Source organism: Pseudophryne corroboree, chromosome 1 (genome assembly GCF_028390025.1).
Source record: "Pseudophryne corroboree isolate aPseCor3 chromosome 1, aPseCor3.hap2, whole genome shotgun sequence".
In the NCBI taxonomy this organism is placed as follows: domain Eukaryota; kingdom Metazoa; phylum Chordata; class Amphibia; order Anura; family Myobatrachidae; genus Pseudophryne; species Pseudophryne corroboree.
Window position 1 is genome coordinate 422,378,797 of NC_086444.1, and position 13,713 is coordinate 422,392,509.

At 44.0% G+C, this 13,713-nt stretch overlaps 1 protein-coding gene across 1 annotated transcript in view; it reads left to right on the top strand.

Moving 5' to 3' along the window:
- The first annotated feature begins 232 nt into the window (after window positions 1-232).
- LOC134958956 (uncharacterized) overlaps window positions 233-13,713 on the top strand; it is a 49,560-nt gene continuing 36,079 nt past the window's right edge. The window contains exon 1 of the mRNA XM_063941581.1: window positions 233-431. Coding sequence (XP_063797651.1) covers window positions 233-431 — 199 coding nt within the window. The remainder of the gene's footprint in view (window positions 432-13,713) is intronic.

Consider the following 13,713-nt stretch of genomic DNA (forward strand, 5'->3'; position numbering starts at 1 on the left):
ATGGGAAAACCCACCCATATTTGACGCATCTGTCTCCAGACTGTCTAAACAGGTGGTTTTACCTGTCCCTGGATCTACTGCGTTAAAATAACGGGCTGATCGTAAGATTGACACTACGCTCAAATCCATATACACTGCTTCAGGAGTGGCGTTAAGGCCCACTATTGCCTGTGCATGGATTTCTAAAGCCATAGTAAAGTGGTCAGGCACATTACTAGAGGACTTAGATACGATGGATAAAAGTGACATTGAACTGTTTTTACATAACGTACAGGATTCTGCGGGTTTCATGGTGGAGTCCATGAACGACCTGGGTACTCTGAATGCAAGGAAATCTTCCGTGGCTGTCTCAGCACGCAGGGGATTCTGGCCAAGCCAATGGTCATCAGACGCGGAATCCAGGAGAAGTGTGGAGACCCTACCCTTCACAGGTCAGGCTCTATTTGGGGAAGCGTTGATGCGTGGATTTCCACGGCAAGCGCGTGTAAGTCTACCTTTCTTCCCTCAGCTGCTCCTTCTATAAATAAACCCTTTTCTTCATCAACATCGCAGTCCTTTCGGACCACAAAGACAAAAAAGTCCAAGCCTCCTACCACCTTCTTTAGAGGTGGTCGGGCAAAATCCAAGAAGCCTGCACCTGCAGGTTCCCAGGACCAGAAGCCTGCTTCTGGATCCTCAAAATCCTCAGCATGACGGTGGACCGCACAGCCTGGAGAACAGGCTGGTGGGTGCGAGACTCAGACGTTTCAGCCACGTATGGGTGTCATCCGGCCTGGATGCCAGGATACAGGATATTGTGTCCCAGGGTTACAGACTGGAGTTTCAAGAACTCCCACCTCACCGGGCTTCAAATCAGGCTTGCCAGCTTTACTGACAGAAAGGGCTATACTACAGGAAGCCATCCAAAAATTGGAAAAGTCAGAGGTCATTGTTCCAGTTCCACCTGTCAAAGTCAGAAAAATATCTCTATGCACACTACCATATTTGCACCTCACACAGGTCCGTGCTGCGCATGCGTACGCTCTCCCGTACGTGCGCATACTCACAGTCGCGGGCACCCGCAGGCGCACGGTATGCGTATTTAAGGTAGAGTTTATGTGATCGTAGCGTGCGACTCAATCATTACATATTTTCACTATATAATGTATTTTTTAGATCATGGTCCCTTTGATAGATTCTGAAAGTTTGGTTAATATAGAATGTTCATGAACAGAGAAATCCCTCTTTGTTTGATACGAAGGGTCAGACAGGAGTAATACAGTGGTGTTTAGTATCCATCGGAAGAATATTTAATTAGAAATATTCCGGTGTTGGTTTGAAGCAGATCAATCGCTCGTGCGAATAGTTATGGACATAAGAAGTTTATGAACATTTACTTTATTTGCACTTTATTACCCATGCGGCGGGAAACCCAGTTTCCCTCCCACCTGAGCTGTTGGAAATAGTCACAGCCCACCTGTATGAATCAACCTATGACCTTTTGTTATAATGCGAGGAGGAATTCCTGTGTCCAATGAACAATGAGATTGTAGGGACCATTGAATTGCATTGTGTGTGGGGTATAAATAGAAAGGCCGATCACATCCAGCTCTCACTCTTCAACGGTTATCATTGCTGAAAATCGGGAGCTGGATGTCCAGAGGCGCATGCGATCGTTTCCTTTGTGCGTAAGTTTTTCTCCGTAATCATACTGTTTCTCTCTTGTTATTATGGGCCATATCTTTCTCTCTCCTCTCTTTCTCTCATTTTTCTCTTAAACTTAATTGTATTGTATTTACTGTGTAGTTACCTGGTTAGTTAGTCTATGTTATATTGTAGTGTATGATTTGTATTTGTATTAATTCTTTTGCAAGTATATCATTCAAAATATATATATATATTAGGCGTTGGACCCTAAGCCCAGGTATCTGTGTATTTCTTATAGAGTTAAGTATTCTCAGAGCGTCGGTGACGCTCAAACTGCTTTCAAGCTAGTAAGGTTATACTGTGTTGCATTTACACCATATCACTACACAAAGGGTTTACTGCATAATACACTGTTTATGGTTTAGATATAAAGGTTTTACATTGTGAGCGTATGCGCCGCTGGTGATCTCCTCGTGGTCTCGAGCGGTCGCATCGCTATAGCGAATCATTACGGTAGTCGGCAGCCAATAGCATGCCTGCCAGTGATCTCTTGGCCGTGAGCGAACGTAACGCTTGAGCGTCTCGACCACGGCTAAGCGATTGTTACGCAACGTGCGTACCCTTACGGTACTTCATACGTAGTTAGCGTACAGTGTTCTTAGACCTCATAAAGGGTATTATATAAGATAAATAATCTGCTTTAACAATTGCGGGCTCGTCCTGTCCTTCACATATCTGCACTAGGTAATTACAGCAGACATTATCCAGCAGCAAAGGGCGGGAGATCATATTCCTCGTAGTGCTGTTTGGATAAGCGTCTGCTTCTCTTAGTAAAGGGTGCTGAAGGAATCCGGGAACCGGAGGTAAGAACAACACGCTAGTCTCTTTTAAAAACTGTTTATTTTTCTGTCTTGCGTACACACGCACGCATATCTGCATTTCTTTTCATTCGTGTATTTTCATATATCACTCTCCTGTTTGCTATTGTATAGTTGATAAACGTGCTAAGAGAGATTTGCCGCTATTTCATAGTTTAAGAGTAAAAAGGTAATATAGTTAAAGTATAGACAAACACACAGCTCTGCCTGAGAGACAAGGCGAAGTCAGTGTGGTGCGCGGTAGATGATCAAGGATCATCTACATTGATAAACGTATAAATTGTGTTACGGTGGATCTTTATTTTGCGTACACGTGTCTCTAACAAAGGACTGAGACTTGCGTACGCAAACCAAAGGCCGACGCACGCAGCGTATATCACGCAGCGGAGCGTCCGGGTACGCCCACGTAACTCAAATCACAAGTTTTTTTTTTCGCTTCTCAACGCGATAAATAGCGCAACGCGGTAAATAACGCAAGGCGATAAATCGCACAAATTTATTTTAAATTCGAAATTTAAATTAATAGATCCTTCTCCTAATTTGTAACACATCTGGTCTAAAGAGAAATTTCTGCGCAGAAATAGAAATAGAAACAAAAGTGTACATGTGGTGAGTGAGTGTGTTGTATACAATTTTACAGGTTGAACCACAAGAAAAGTCGAGTTCTCGTGAGGTACATGCGTGTAAGTGACGTACATGGTGGCTAGGGAGGCATCCCTGGTTAAAACATACAATTTGAGCATTAGAGTGTAGCAGACCAGGAGGTCATACTGTAACAGACCAGGAGGTCATAGCAGACCAACAGGTTCAGGTACAGCAGACAAGGAAGTCCGCTATACAGTCCACAGGCACAACACCAAGAAAGGGTTGGTGCAACACCCATATAGGCCATACAAGCTCTGGCTGAAGGAATTCGCAGCCGCAATTTTCGATTCCACTGGCCGCTCCGTACATAAGATTAGTTGCTTATGTGCTGAACGATTGTACCGCACGTAATTGTGTACATTAGTAAACCTGACCGGTACTATTTGTGTACGAAGGTCATAAACGCTATTTGTACATTCTAACGTGATTTGTGTAATTTTTTTTATTTTAAGGGAAGTTCGCTGCTCACTCAGGAACTATCCAACAACCAATAGTTACTGGAAAGAGTAAGTGTTCTTCGGATCACCCTCACAGGTTCCAGTAAATAGAGGTTCAGGTCGCAGGGGCCCTGGGTCGAGTACGCCAGCACCATATCGGTGTGATCAGGTCGTATTGGTCGGCGTGGGCGAGTGAGTGGGGTACTCGGTAAACCGCCACCGTCAGCCTATTTTGAACATTTTGGTTTGCGTAAGGGTTGGCTGAATAAAGCAACACCTTCGAACTATGGGGGCCACTTGTTCAGGTAGGGGGCGATCAACCTCGGTTCGGGTTGATTCAGTGAACCGACCAGTTGGGTCGGCAAGGTACGTGATGTGTGAAAAATACGGTTCACACACAGAGGTTTTATGTGATGAATGGGAGAGAATGACGGTACATGACGGGGAGAAATTCCCAAGAGTAGGTAGCTTCAGCACAGAAGTGTTAACGAATTTAAGGAGAAGGATATGTCTCATTAAATCAGCAAAGAGACGAATCAAGCATTATGATTATTTGCAGTTGTGGCAACAGGAGGGTGACATACAGAGAGGATTGGCTCAGGCGGCGGGATCTGACTCAATCAGAAAACTGATAGCCACGGCCCCACCGCCACCATATATATCGGGAGAGAAATTGGTTGCGGAGAATGACGCACTAAGGTGTAACACACAAACACTTAGCAACTGTGTAAATGTTAAAGATAATGTTAACCAATTAACCAATGCAAGTATTAACCCGTGCAAGTTGTACCCTGTTTTGAACTTTCCTCAGGAGTGTGATCAAGAAGACGAATCGGCAACAATTTCAGCGCTCTCTCTAGCAGCCACCATAGCAGAGACCACAGTAGGCACAGCTCCACCCACGAGATTAGTAACAAGGGCCCCTAGCGGAGGGATAGGTGAGGTCGTATCTACAGGTAAGTACGGCACCATACACTATGCTGAAGCCATTTCACCACAGGCTGTAGAACCCACACAGAGTGATATTGTTAGAGTTAATCCTGTTAGGGTAATAGCTGTTCCAAATGGGAAAACTGACACATCAGGAGTCACCCCTGTGAGGAACATTGCCATGTATAGCCCATTTTCCAGAATGGAATTAAGGACCATAGTGTCTGAATTCCCTGACCCTAGAAAAGACTTAGTTGCCAGCCAAAAATACATCAGAGACCTAGGTAACACTGTAGAGCCCAACAACAAAGACTGGCAGATATTGCTGAGAGCATGTTTACCCTCCAATGTTGACGCAACTCAATTTTTAGCTGACTGTGGATTAGATCAGGATGTACCTCTTACAGATGTGTACAACAAAGACAATGTAAAAAGAATAAGCTTACAGTTAAAGGAGTATTTCCCAGCCGTAGTTAAATGGAACAAAATATTCTCCATTAAACAGAAGGAGTCAGAAACAGCTGCAGAGTATTTTCACAGAGCATTATCAGAAATGGCAAAATACACAGGCATAGAGGACATTAAAACAAACATAAACCATCGAGAAGTAGCAGTATCGGTACTGATGGATGGTTTAAAAGAATCATTAAAGACTAGGGTACAGACCACACAACCATGTTGGCGAGGTCTGTCTGTGGCTACTTTGAGAGAGGCTGCTATTGATCACGATAGGAACATCACCAGACACAGGGAACAACAAAGTGATAAGTTAATGGCAGTAAGTATACAGGCCCTGACCACAAAACAGCCTGTGTTAACATCACCAAACCCTGTGGGTAAGTCAAATGTGGTAACATGTTATTTTTGTCACAAACAGGGACACTTTGCACGAGACTGTAGATCGAGAAATGTACAAAAATCTTATCAACCCCCTAGACAACGACACGACACACGACATTGGGAGCAGGGTCCGCAGAAACGGAGTTATGAGCCACATGCAGGGGAAACAAAAAGATACCCCCCAAACAGAGATTGGCAAACCTCTGGTAGTTCCCAGCTAACTCCCTCACAAGTAGTTGCTGCCAGCGGGATTCAGGGAGGTCACCATACCCAATAGGGGTGTGGCCATACCTGTAATCTGCAGCCAGTAAAATTGATTGCAAGCCTTGGAAGTGAACCAGAAATTGCAATCAATGTAGCTGGTAAATCATTAAACTTTCTTGTAGACACAGGGGCGGCCAAATCAGTGATAAATTCGACAGTGGGCATGAGAACCACTGGTAAGACAATTCCAGCCATAGGGGTAACGGGAGTAGTCCAGCACTACCCTGTTAGCAAACCAGCCGAGATTACAGTAGGGCCGTTACATACCAAGCATTCCTTTTTGCTGGCTGCATCGGCATCGACCAATCTCCTGGGTAGAGACTTATTGTGTAAAATGGGGTGCGTCATTTATTGTACTCCTGAAGGTGTATTCTTGGACATACCTGAGAATCACGCTCAGGAAGTACGAGACATGTTAGACTCCCCGTCAAAATTAATGTCACATACCATTATGACAAATAGGACTCCCTCCCAAGTAGAAGAAATTACATCTCAGATACCAGAGTCACTTTGGACAAAAGATGGACAGGACACTGGATTAATGGCAAACGTAGCTCCGGTAGTTGTACAAGTAAAAGATGGTAGGATAGCTCCAAAAATCCCACAGTACCCTCTGAAGCCAGAGGTGGAGTTAGGAGTTTATCCCGTAATAGAGCGCTTGCTACAACAGGGCATTCTGGTAAGAACGTCCAGCACTGCCAATAGTCCCATCTTCCCTGTTAAAAAGAGTGGGGGGAGGGGTTACCGGCTAGTGCAGGATCTAAGGGGGATTAACAAAATAGTTGAGAGTCAGTTCCCCGTAGTGCCAAATCCAGCTGTCATCCTAATGCAAATCCCTCCCACTGCAAAATTTTTCACTGTTATTGACCTCTGCTCCGCTTTCTTTTCGGTACCTCTGCACCCTGACAGTCAATATTTGTTTGCATTCACATACAGAGGAGTCCAATACACATGGACTCGATTACCACAAGGATTCATAGATAGTCCAAGTATATTTTCTCAGGCTTTGCATGATTGTTTACAGTCTTTCCAACCAGTGAGTGGATCAGTATTAATACAGTACGTGGATGATCTACTACTGTGTTCTGATTCATTGGAAGCATCCCTGAAGGATACGAAACAGCTCCTGTTTCATCTTTCAGACACAGGACACAAGGTTTCCAAAGACAAGTTGCAATTATGCCAAACTAAGGTAAAATATTTGGGACACTGTCTAACACAAGGACTGAGACACCTGACCGCTGATAGAATTCAAGCAATTAGAGACATGACTCTGCCACAAACCCAGCAGCAGATCAGAACATTTTTAGGAATGTGTGGGTATTGCTGCAACTGGATCCCAGGGTTTTCCATCCTAGCGTTACCCTTGCAGGAGATGGTCTCCTCAAACAAACCTGATCGGATTTCGCATACAGACGAGTCTGAGACAACATTTGAGAGACTTAAACAGTGCCTAACGCAGGCACCAGCATTAGGTATGCCTGACTATGGGAAACCCTTTGAACTATACGGAACAGAAAGTGCTGGTTGCGCGGCAGGCGTACTAACCCAAAAGCACGGTGATGCCAGCAGGCCGGTAGCATATTACAGCGCTCAACTAGATACGGTAGCGCGATCCCTCCCCACATGCTTGCGAAGCGTTGCTGCGATAGCATTGCTAGTAACGAAAAGCGAAGACGTCGTGCTAGGTCACAACCTCACAATTCATACACCACATGCAGTGTCAGCCTTGTTAAATTCTGCCCAAACCAGACACGTCTCATCAGCGCGGTTTACAAGATGGGAAATGGCACTAATGGCCCCCGTAAACATCACCATAAGGAGATGCAGTGCATTAAATCCGGCAACATATCTCCCAGGTGTGCCTGGACAGGCACAAAGGGTGGAGGATGAGAGTGGTGGGGAAGGAGAATTTAATACAAAGGAAGACACTCATGATTGTATGGAATATTTGACCCAAAATTTTACCGCAAGGCCTGACATCAGTGACAACCCACTGGAAGATGTAGAACTTACGTTCTACACGGACGGTAGTTGTCATAGACAGTCAGACTCGGGAGACTTGTGTACTGGATACGCAGTCGTAGATGACCAAGGCACCATAGAAGCGGAACCGCTAGGCCCACCTCACTCAGCCCAGGTTGCTGAACTGGTCGCCCTAACCAGAGCATGTGAATTGGCTAAGGGCAAATCAGCCAATATCTACACCGATTCTAGATACGCATTCGGGGTAGTCCATGATTTCGGAGCCCTATGGCGCCTCAGAAATTTCATGACGGCAGCTGGTACACCGGTAGCGCATGCAGCTCACATAAAAAGGCTTCTAACAGCGATACAGGAACCCGACAGAGTGGCTGTTATCAAATGTAAAGCACACACATATAGCCAAGACCCAATATCACTTGGTAACAGCCGAGCAGACGAAGCGGCTAAATTAGCAGCTGGTACCCCCAGACAGACAGACACCACACAACTGATGGTATTTAATACCATCAACACACAGAAGTTGTGTGAGATGCAAAATTTGTGTTCCACACAGGAAAAGGCAGTCTGGAAGGCAAAGGGATATGGCCAGGAGTCCTCAGGACTCTGGACGGATGGACAAGGTAAACCGGTGGCCCCCAGAGCATATCTTCCATGTTTAGCTGAGGCAGCTCACGGGCTGACTCATCTGGGCAGGGAAGGGATGTGCAAGTTGGTAAGAGCATATTGGTGTGCCCCAGGATTTTCATCTCATGCGAGTAAAAGAGCAATGTCATGCCTTACCTGTCTGAGAAAGAACATCGGAAAAACAATACCAACAGAACCATCCCATATCCCACCTGCCGGCGGCCCTTTCCAGGTAATACAGATTGACTTTATTCAATTACCCCCTTGTCGAAATTTGAAATATGTACTTGTTTGTATAGATGTTTTCTCAAATTGGGTCGAAGCATTTCCGGCGGCCACAAATACCGCTATGTTTACTGCTAAGAAAATTGTGCAGGAATTTGTATGTAGATATGGTATCCCTAGAATTATCGAAAGTGATAGGGGTGCCCATTTTACAGGTGATGTCTTTCAAGGAATGTGTAAATTGATGGGAATTGATAGCAAGCTGCACACTCCATACCGTCCACAGGCGAGTGCGAAAGTGGAAAGAGTGAACAGCACTATTAAAAATAAACTGAGTAAAGTGATGGCAGAGACAGGATTGACATGGCCAGAAGCTTTACCCATTGTACTGTACAGCATCAGAACCACTCCCATGTCCCCTCTTAATCTGTCTCCCTTTGAAATCTTGTTTGGTCGACAACCGCATGTTATGATTAACCCTCAGGATGATTTGAAGTGTAACAATGAAGTGACTGTAAAATACTTGATTAACATGAGTAAACAGTTAAGGAATCAAAATGATAATCTGAAGTTAGTGATTCCTGACTTACCAGATAGTAATTGTCATGACATTGAACCTGGGGATTATGTAATGATACGGAATTTTCTACGCTCAGGTTGCCTTATTGACAGATGGGAAGGACCATACCAGGTCTTATTGACTAGCACTACAGCATTGAAGGTTGCTGAGAGAGAGACTTGGGTTCATTCGTCCCACTGTAAGAAGGTCGTTGATCCAGAGAAGTTCTGTGATAAGGAACAGACGGTAGAGGTTGTATCACTAGAGTGTCTGTTCCAGGAGGACTAAGGCAGCACCTGAGCATCGAGAACCACAAGATCAAAAGCAGTTGTCGATCCCCTGTTCCCTTTTATTGTTTTTCTCCAACTTCCCATCCCCTCTCCCTCAAATTATTTTTTTCCCCCTTCTCATTCTTCTCCGTTTCCTCCTACAAGATGGACTTGCCCCAAGAGACTGTGATCCGGATTTTCCTGTTGACCATGATGTTGACCAGAGCAGTCTGTTCCGGCGAGAGTACCATGGAGTTCGAGAGAGGTTCTGGAATGGGTTCTGATGACAGAAATGGAGGCGTAGTTTTCCAAGAACAACTTAACCAACAAGTAAAGGCGAGTATCAGAAAACGATCCGATAGCATTGACCATAGAAGGAATTGTGAAGGATTGTTAGCTGAAGAAAACTGTATCTGTCGGCTTTGTAACAATGTCATTGAGGATGGGTGCATAAAGATATGCCAATCCAGTTTTAATATCCATATGGACCGACATCCCTTGAGTGACTATCACTCTTTAGTGGGTAGTGTGTTAAATAAAACAGATTGTTGGGTATGCTCTCAAGTACCTCAAGGTCATAGCAAATCAGGGCTAGTACCATTTCCTTTAACGTTAGGGGAGGTACTTGAGTTAAGTGGTGGGAGACCGGTGGACAGGAGGTTTAATATCTCCAGCCCTCCTAGTTTGAAGCTCCACCAATACCATGTGGATAGGTCCCTATTATGTTTTAACATCTCCAATCCCCGAAAGCCGGGAAATTGGGAAGTGTCATGGAGTAATCAAACCATGACCTTTTCACACAGAGCAGATAGAATGCCTACAGATACAGAGCTTATACGCCACATAGCCAGTAGAGGAAAATCTTTCCGGTATAGATATACCTTAGGAAATAGGATTACGAGAGTTGGAGAGGTATCACCAGGATACTGTGCACATATCGTACAACCTGATACGTGTACTAAGCAGATGGAAGAATTAGGGTTAGGAGATTTCACATGGAAGGTGTGTAATATGGTTATGTCCTACTCCGTCCCATATGTTCTCCCCGATGATGCATATTTCATATGCGGGAGAAAGGCGTATAAGTGGCTTGCCCCAAACTCTGAAGGATTGTGTTATATTGGAAAAGTACTGCCTGAAGTAATGACTGTATCACATGACAAAATGAAAGACATACACCGTGTTGCCCAAACTCCTTATACTCATACTCATTACGAGCACATCGTTAAACGGCACCTGATAGAAAGAACAGAGCACCCGGCCTCTGACATGATCAGTGAATCCACCGGGATTCAATTCTTAATCGCGTTAGATATCACTCACACCGCTAGAGGAGTGTTGAATTATAAATACATTTCTGCGCTCGCCAATTTGTTAGATAATATCACTGAAATGTATGATGACACGTTTAGGTATACTGGAAGGGAACTTCAGGCTTACAAAACAGAACTAGTCCAGCATAGAATGGTTCTTAATTACCTCACAGCAGTAACAGGCGGATATTGTGTCACACTGGCAACACAATACGGCGTGAAATGTTGCACATATATTACGAATAGCACCGAGGACCCGGTCGAGGTCATAGACCAAAAGATGGACGATATTCTCCAACTGAAGTGGGAATTTCGCAGGAGACACAATCTCACTCTTGCTGCTGTAGGTAATGAGCTGACTGGTTGGGTGTCATGGTTGAACCCGCGAAATTGGTTCTCTGGTTTAGGAGACTGGGCTCAAGGAGTCATAATGGATGTTGGGAAGTTTCTCCTATGTATCTTAGGTGTTATCATAACGATTGGTTTGATATTTAGATGCGGTCAGGCTTTAATGAGGTGCAATCGTCGTACTAGGGTAATGAGTTTAAGGAGTGAGGAAACTGTAATTCCAATGGACTTGATTTATGACCCAAATGTAGAAACAATGATGTGATGAAAATGCGATTTCTACGGTCCGTTTCTTTCACCTGTTTTTCCGTTTCCTCCAAGGTAAAAAGACCCACTTGGACGAGGAATTTGATGAGCCGATATACAGACAACAGATGGATTAAAGAAGAAGTTTTGACAACCTAATACACAGATTTTTGATGAACTATGCCATGGATCCCCAGTTTCCCTAGAAATTTTAAAATTACGCTAGCCCAACACTTTTGTAAATCTATGGACATTGACAGCTTTGCTCGCACCTTATGAGCAAAAGCACAAAGAAGACTGCATTCAACAGACACCAAACAAGACCTCAATCGACGAATGTACATTTACCTGACATAGAATACCACCGCATTTACCGTAATTATGTATTTTCTTCATTTCTACAACCCTCAGGTAATGACACACATAGTCGATAGGGAATACAGGCACAGATATCAGCAATCACATATCTTCCCCATTCATGTATCATCAACTACAATGTGCTCCCCCATTTTGTTACAACCAAAGCCGAAAAGAGCTCGGTAAAGTTTGACAGCCCATCCACAGACCCGTACCACGGGATAAGAAGGAATTCAAATGTATACTTCGCAATACCTCGAAGCTTGATTTAAAACACGTACGGCACGATGATACATGACCCCCAAGCACGGATTCATACACACATGCTTCTGCTATCTCACTAGGTCATACCCTTTTCCTACCTTCTCCTCTCCTCCCTTACCCAACCATGTAAATGTATTAACCCCTAACATATATTTTTCTCTTTTTGAAATGTTTTCAGGAAGTGGCAGTTATTGTTGACTGCCAAAGGGTGGACTGTCAAAGTCAGAAAAATATCTCTATGCACACTACCATATTTGCACCTCACACAGGTCCGTGCTGCGCATGCGTACGCTCTCCCGTACGTGCGCATACTCACAGTCGCGGGCACCCGCAGGCGCACGGTATGCGTATTTACGGTAGAGTTTATGTGATCGTAGCGTGCGACTCAATCATTACATATTTTCACTATATAATGTATTTTTTAGATCATGGTCCCTTTGATAGATTCTGAAAGTTTGGTTAATATAGAATGTTCATGAACAGAGAAATCCCTCTTTGTTTGATACGAAGGGTCAGACAGGAGTAATACAGTGGTGTTTAGTATCCATCGGAAGAATATTTAATTAGAAATATTCCGGTGTTGGTTTGAAGCAGATCAATCGCTCGTGCGAATAGTTATGGACATAAGAAGTTTATGAACATTTACTTTATTTGCACTTTATTACCCATGCGGCGGGAAACCCAGTTTCCCTCCCACCTGAGCTGTTGGAAATAGTCACAGCCCACCTGTATGAATCAACCTATGACCTTTTGTTATAATGCGAGGAGGAATTCCTGTGTCCAATGAACAATGAGATTGTAGGGACCATTGAATTGCATTGTGTGTGGGGTATAAATAGAAAGGCCGATCACATCCAGCTCTCACTCTTCAACGGTTATCATTGCTGAAAATCGGGAGCTGGATGTCCAGAGGCGCATGCGATCGTTTCCTTTGTGCGTAAGTTTTTCTCCGTAATCATACTGTTTCTCTCTTGTTATTATGGGCCATATCTTTCTCCTCTCTTTCTCTCATTTTTCTCTTAAACTTAATTATATTGTATTTACTGTGTAGTTACCTGGTTAGTTAGTCTATGTTATATTGTAGTGTATGATTTGTATTTGTATTAATTCTTTTGCAAGTATATCATTCAAAATATATATATATTAGGCGTTGGACCCTAAACCCAGGTATCTGTGTATTTCTTATAGAGTTAAGTATTCTCAGAGCGTCGGTGACACTCAAACTGCTTTTAAGCTAGTAAGGTTATACTGTGTTGCATTTACACCATATCACTACACAAAGGGTTTACTGCATAATACACTGTTTATGGTTTAGATATAAAGGTTTTACATTGTGAGCGTATGCGCCGCTGGTGATCTCCTCGTGGTCTCGAGCGGTCGCATCGCTATAGCGAATCATTACGGTAGTCGGCAGCCAATAGCGTGCCTGCCAGTGATCTCTTGGCCGTGAGCGAACGTAACGCTTGAGCGTCTCGACCACGGCTAAGCGATTGTTACGCAACGTGCGTACCCTTACGGTACTTCATACGTAGTTAGCGTACAGTGTTCTTAGACCTCATAAAGGGTATTATATAAGATAAATAATCTGCTTTAACACACCTTATGTGCAACACATGGGTTACTATTCAAACCTTTTCGTGGTACCAAAACCGGATGGTTTGGTCAGACCGATTTTGAACTTGAAATCGTTAAACCCTTATCTGAGGGAGTTCAAATTCAAAATGGAGTCTCTGAGAGCGGTGATCTCAGGTCTGGAGGAGGAAGAGTTTCTGGTATCCCTAGATATCAAGGATGCGTACCTCCACATTACGATTTGGCCGCTGCATCAGGCTTATCTCAGATTTGCACTGTTAGGCAGTCACTATCAGTTCCAGGCACTGCCATTCGGTCTCTCCACGGCAC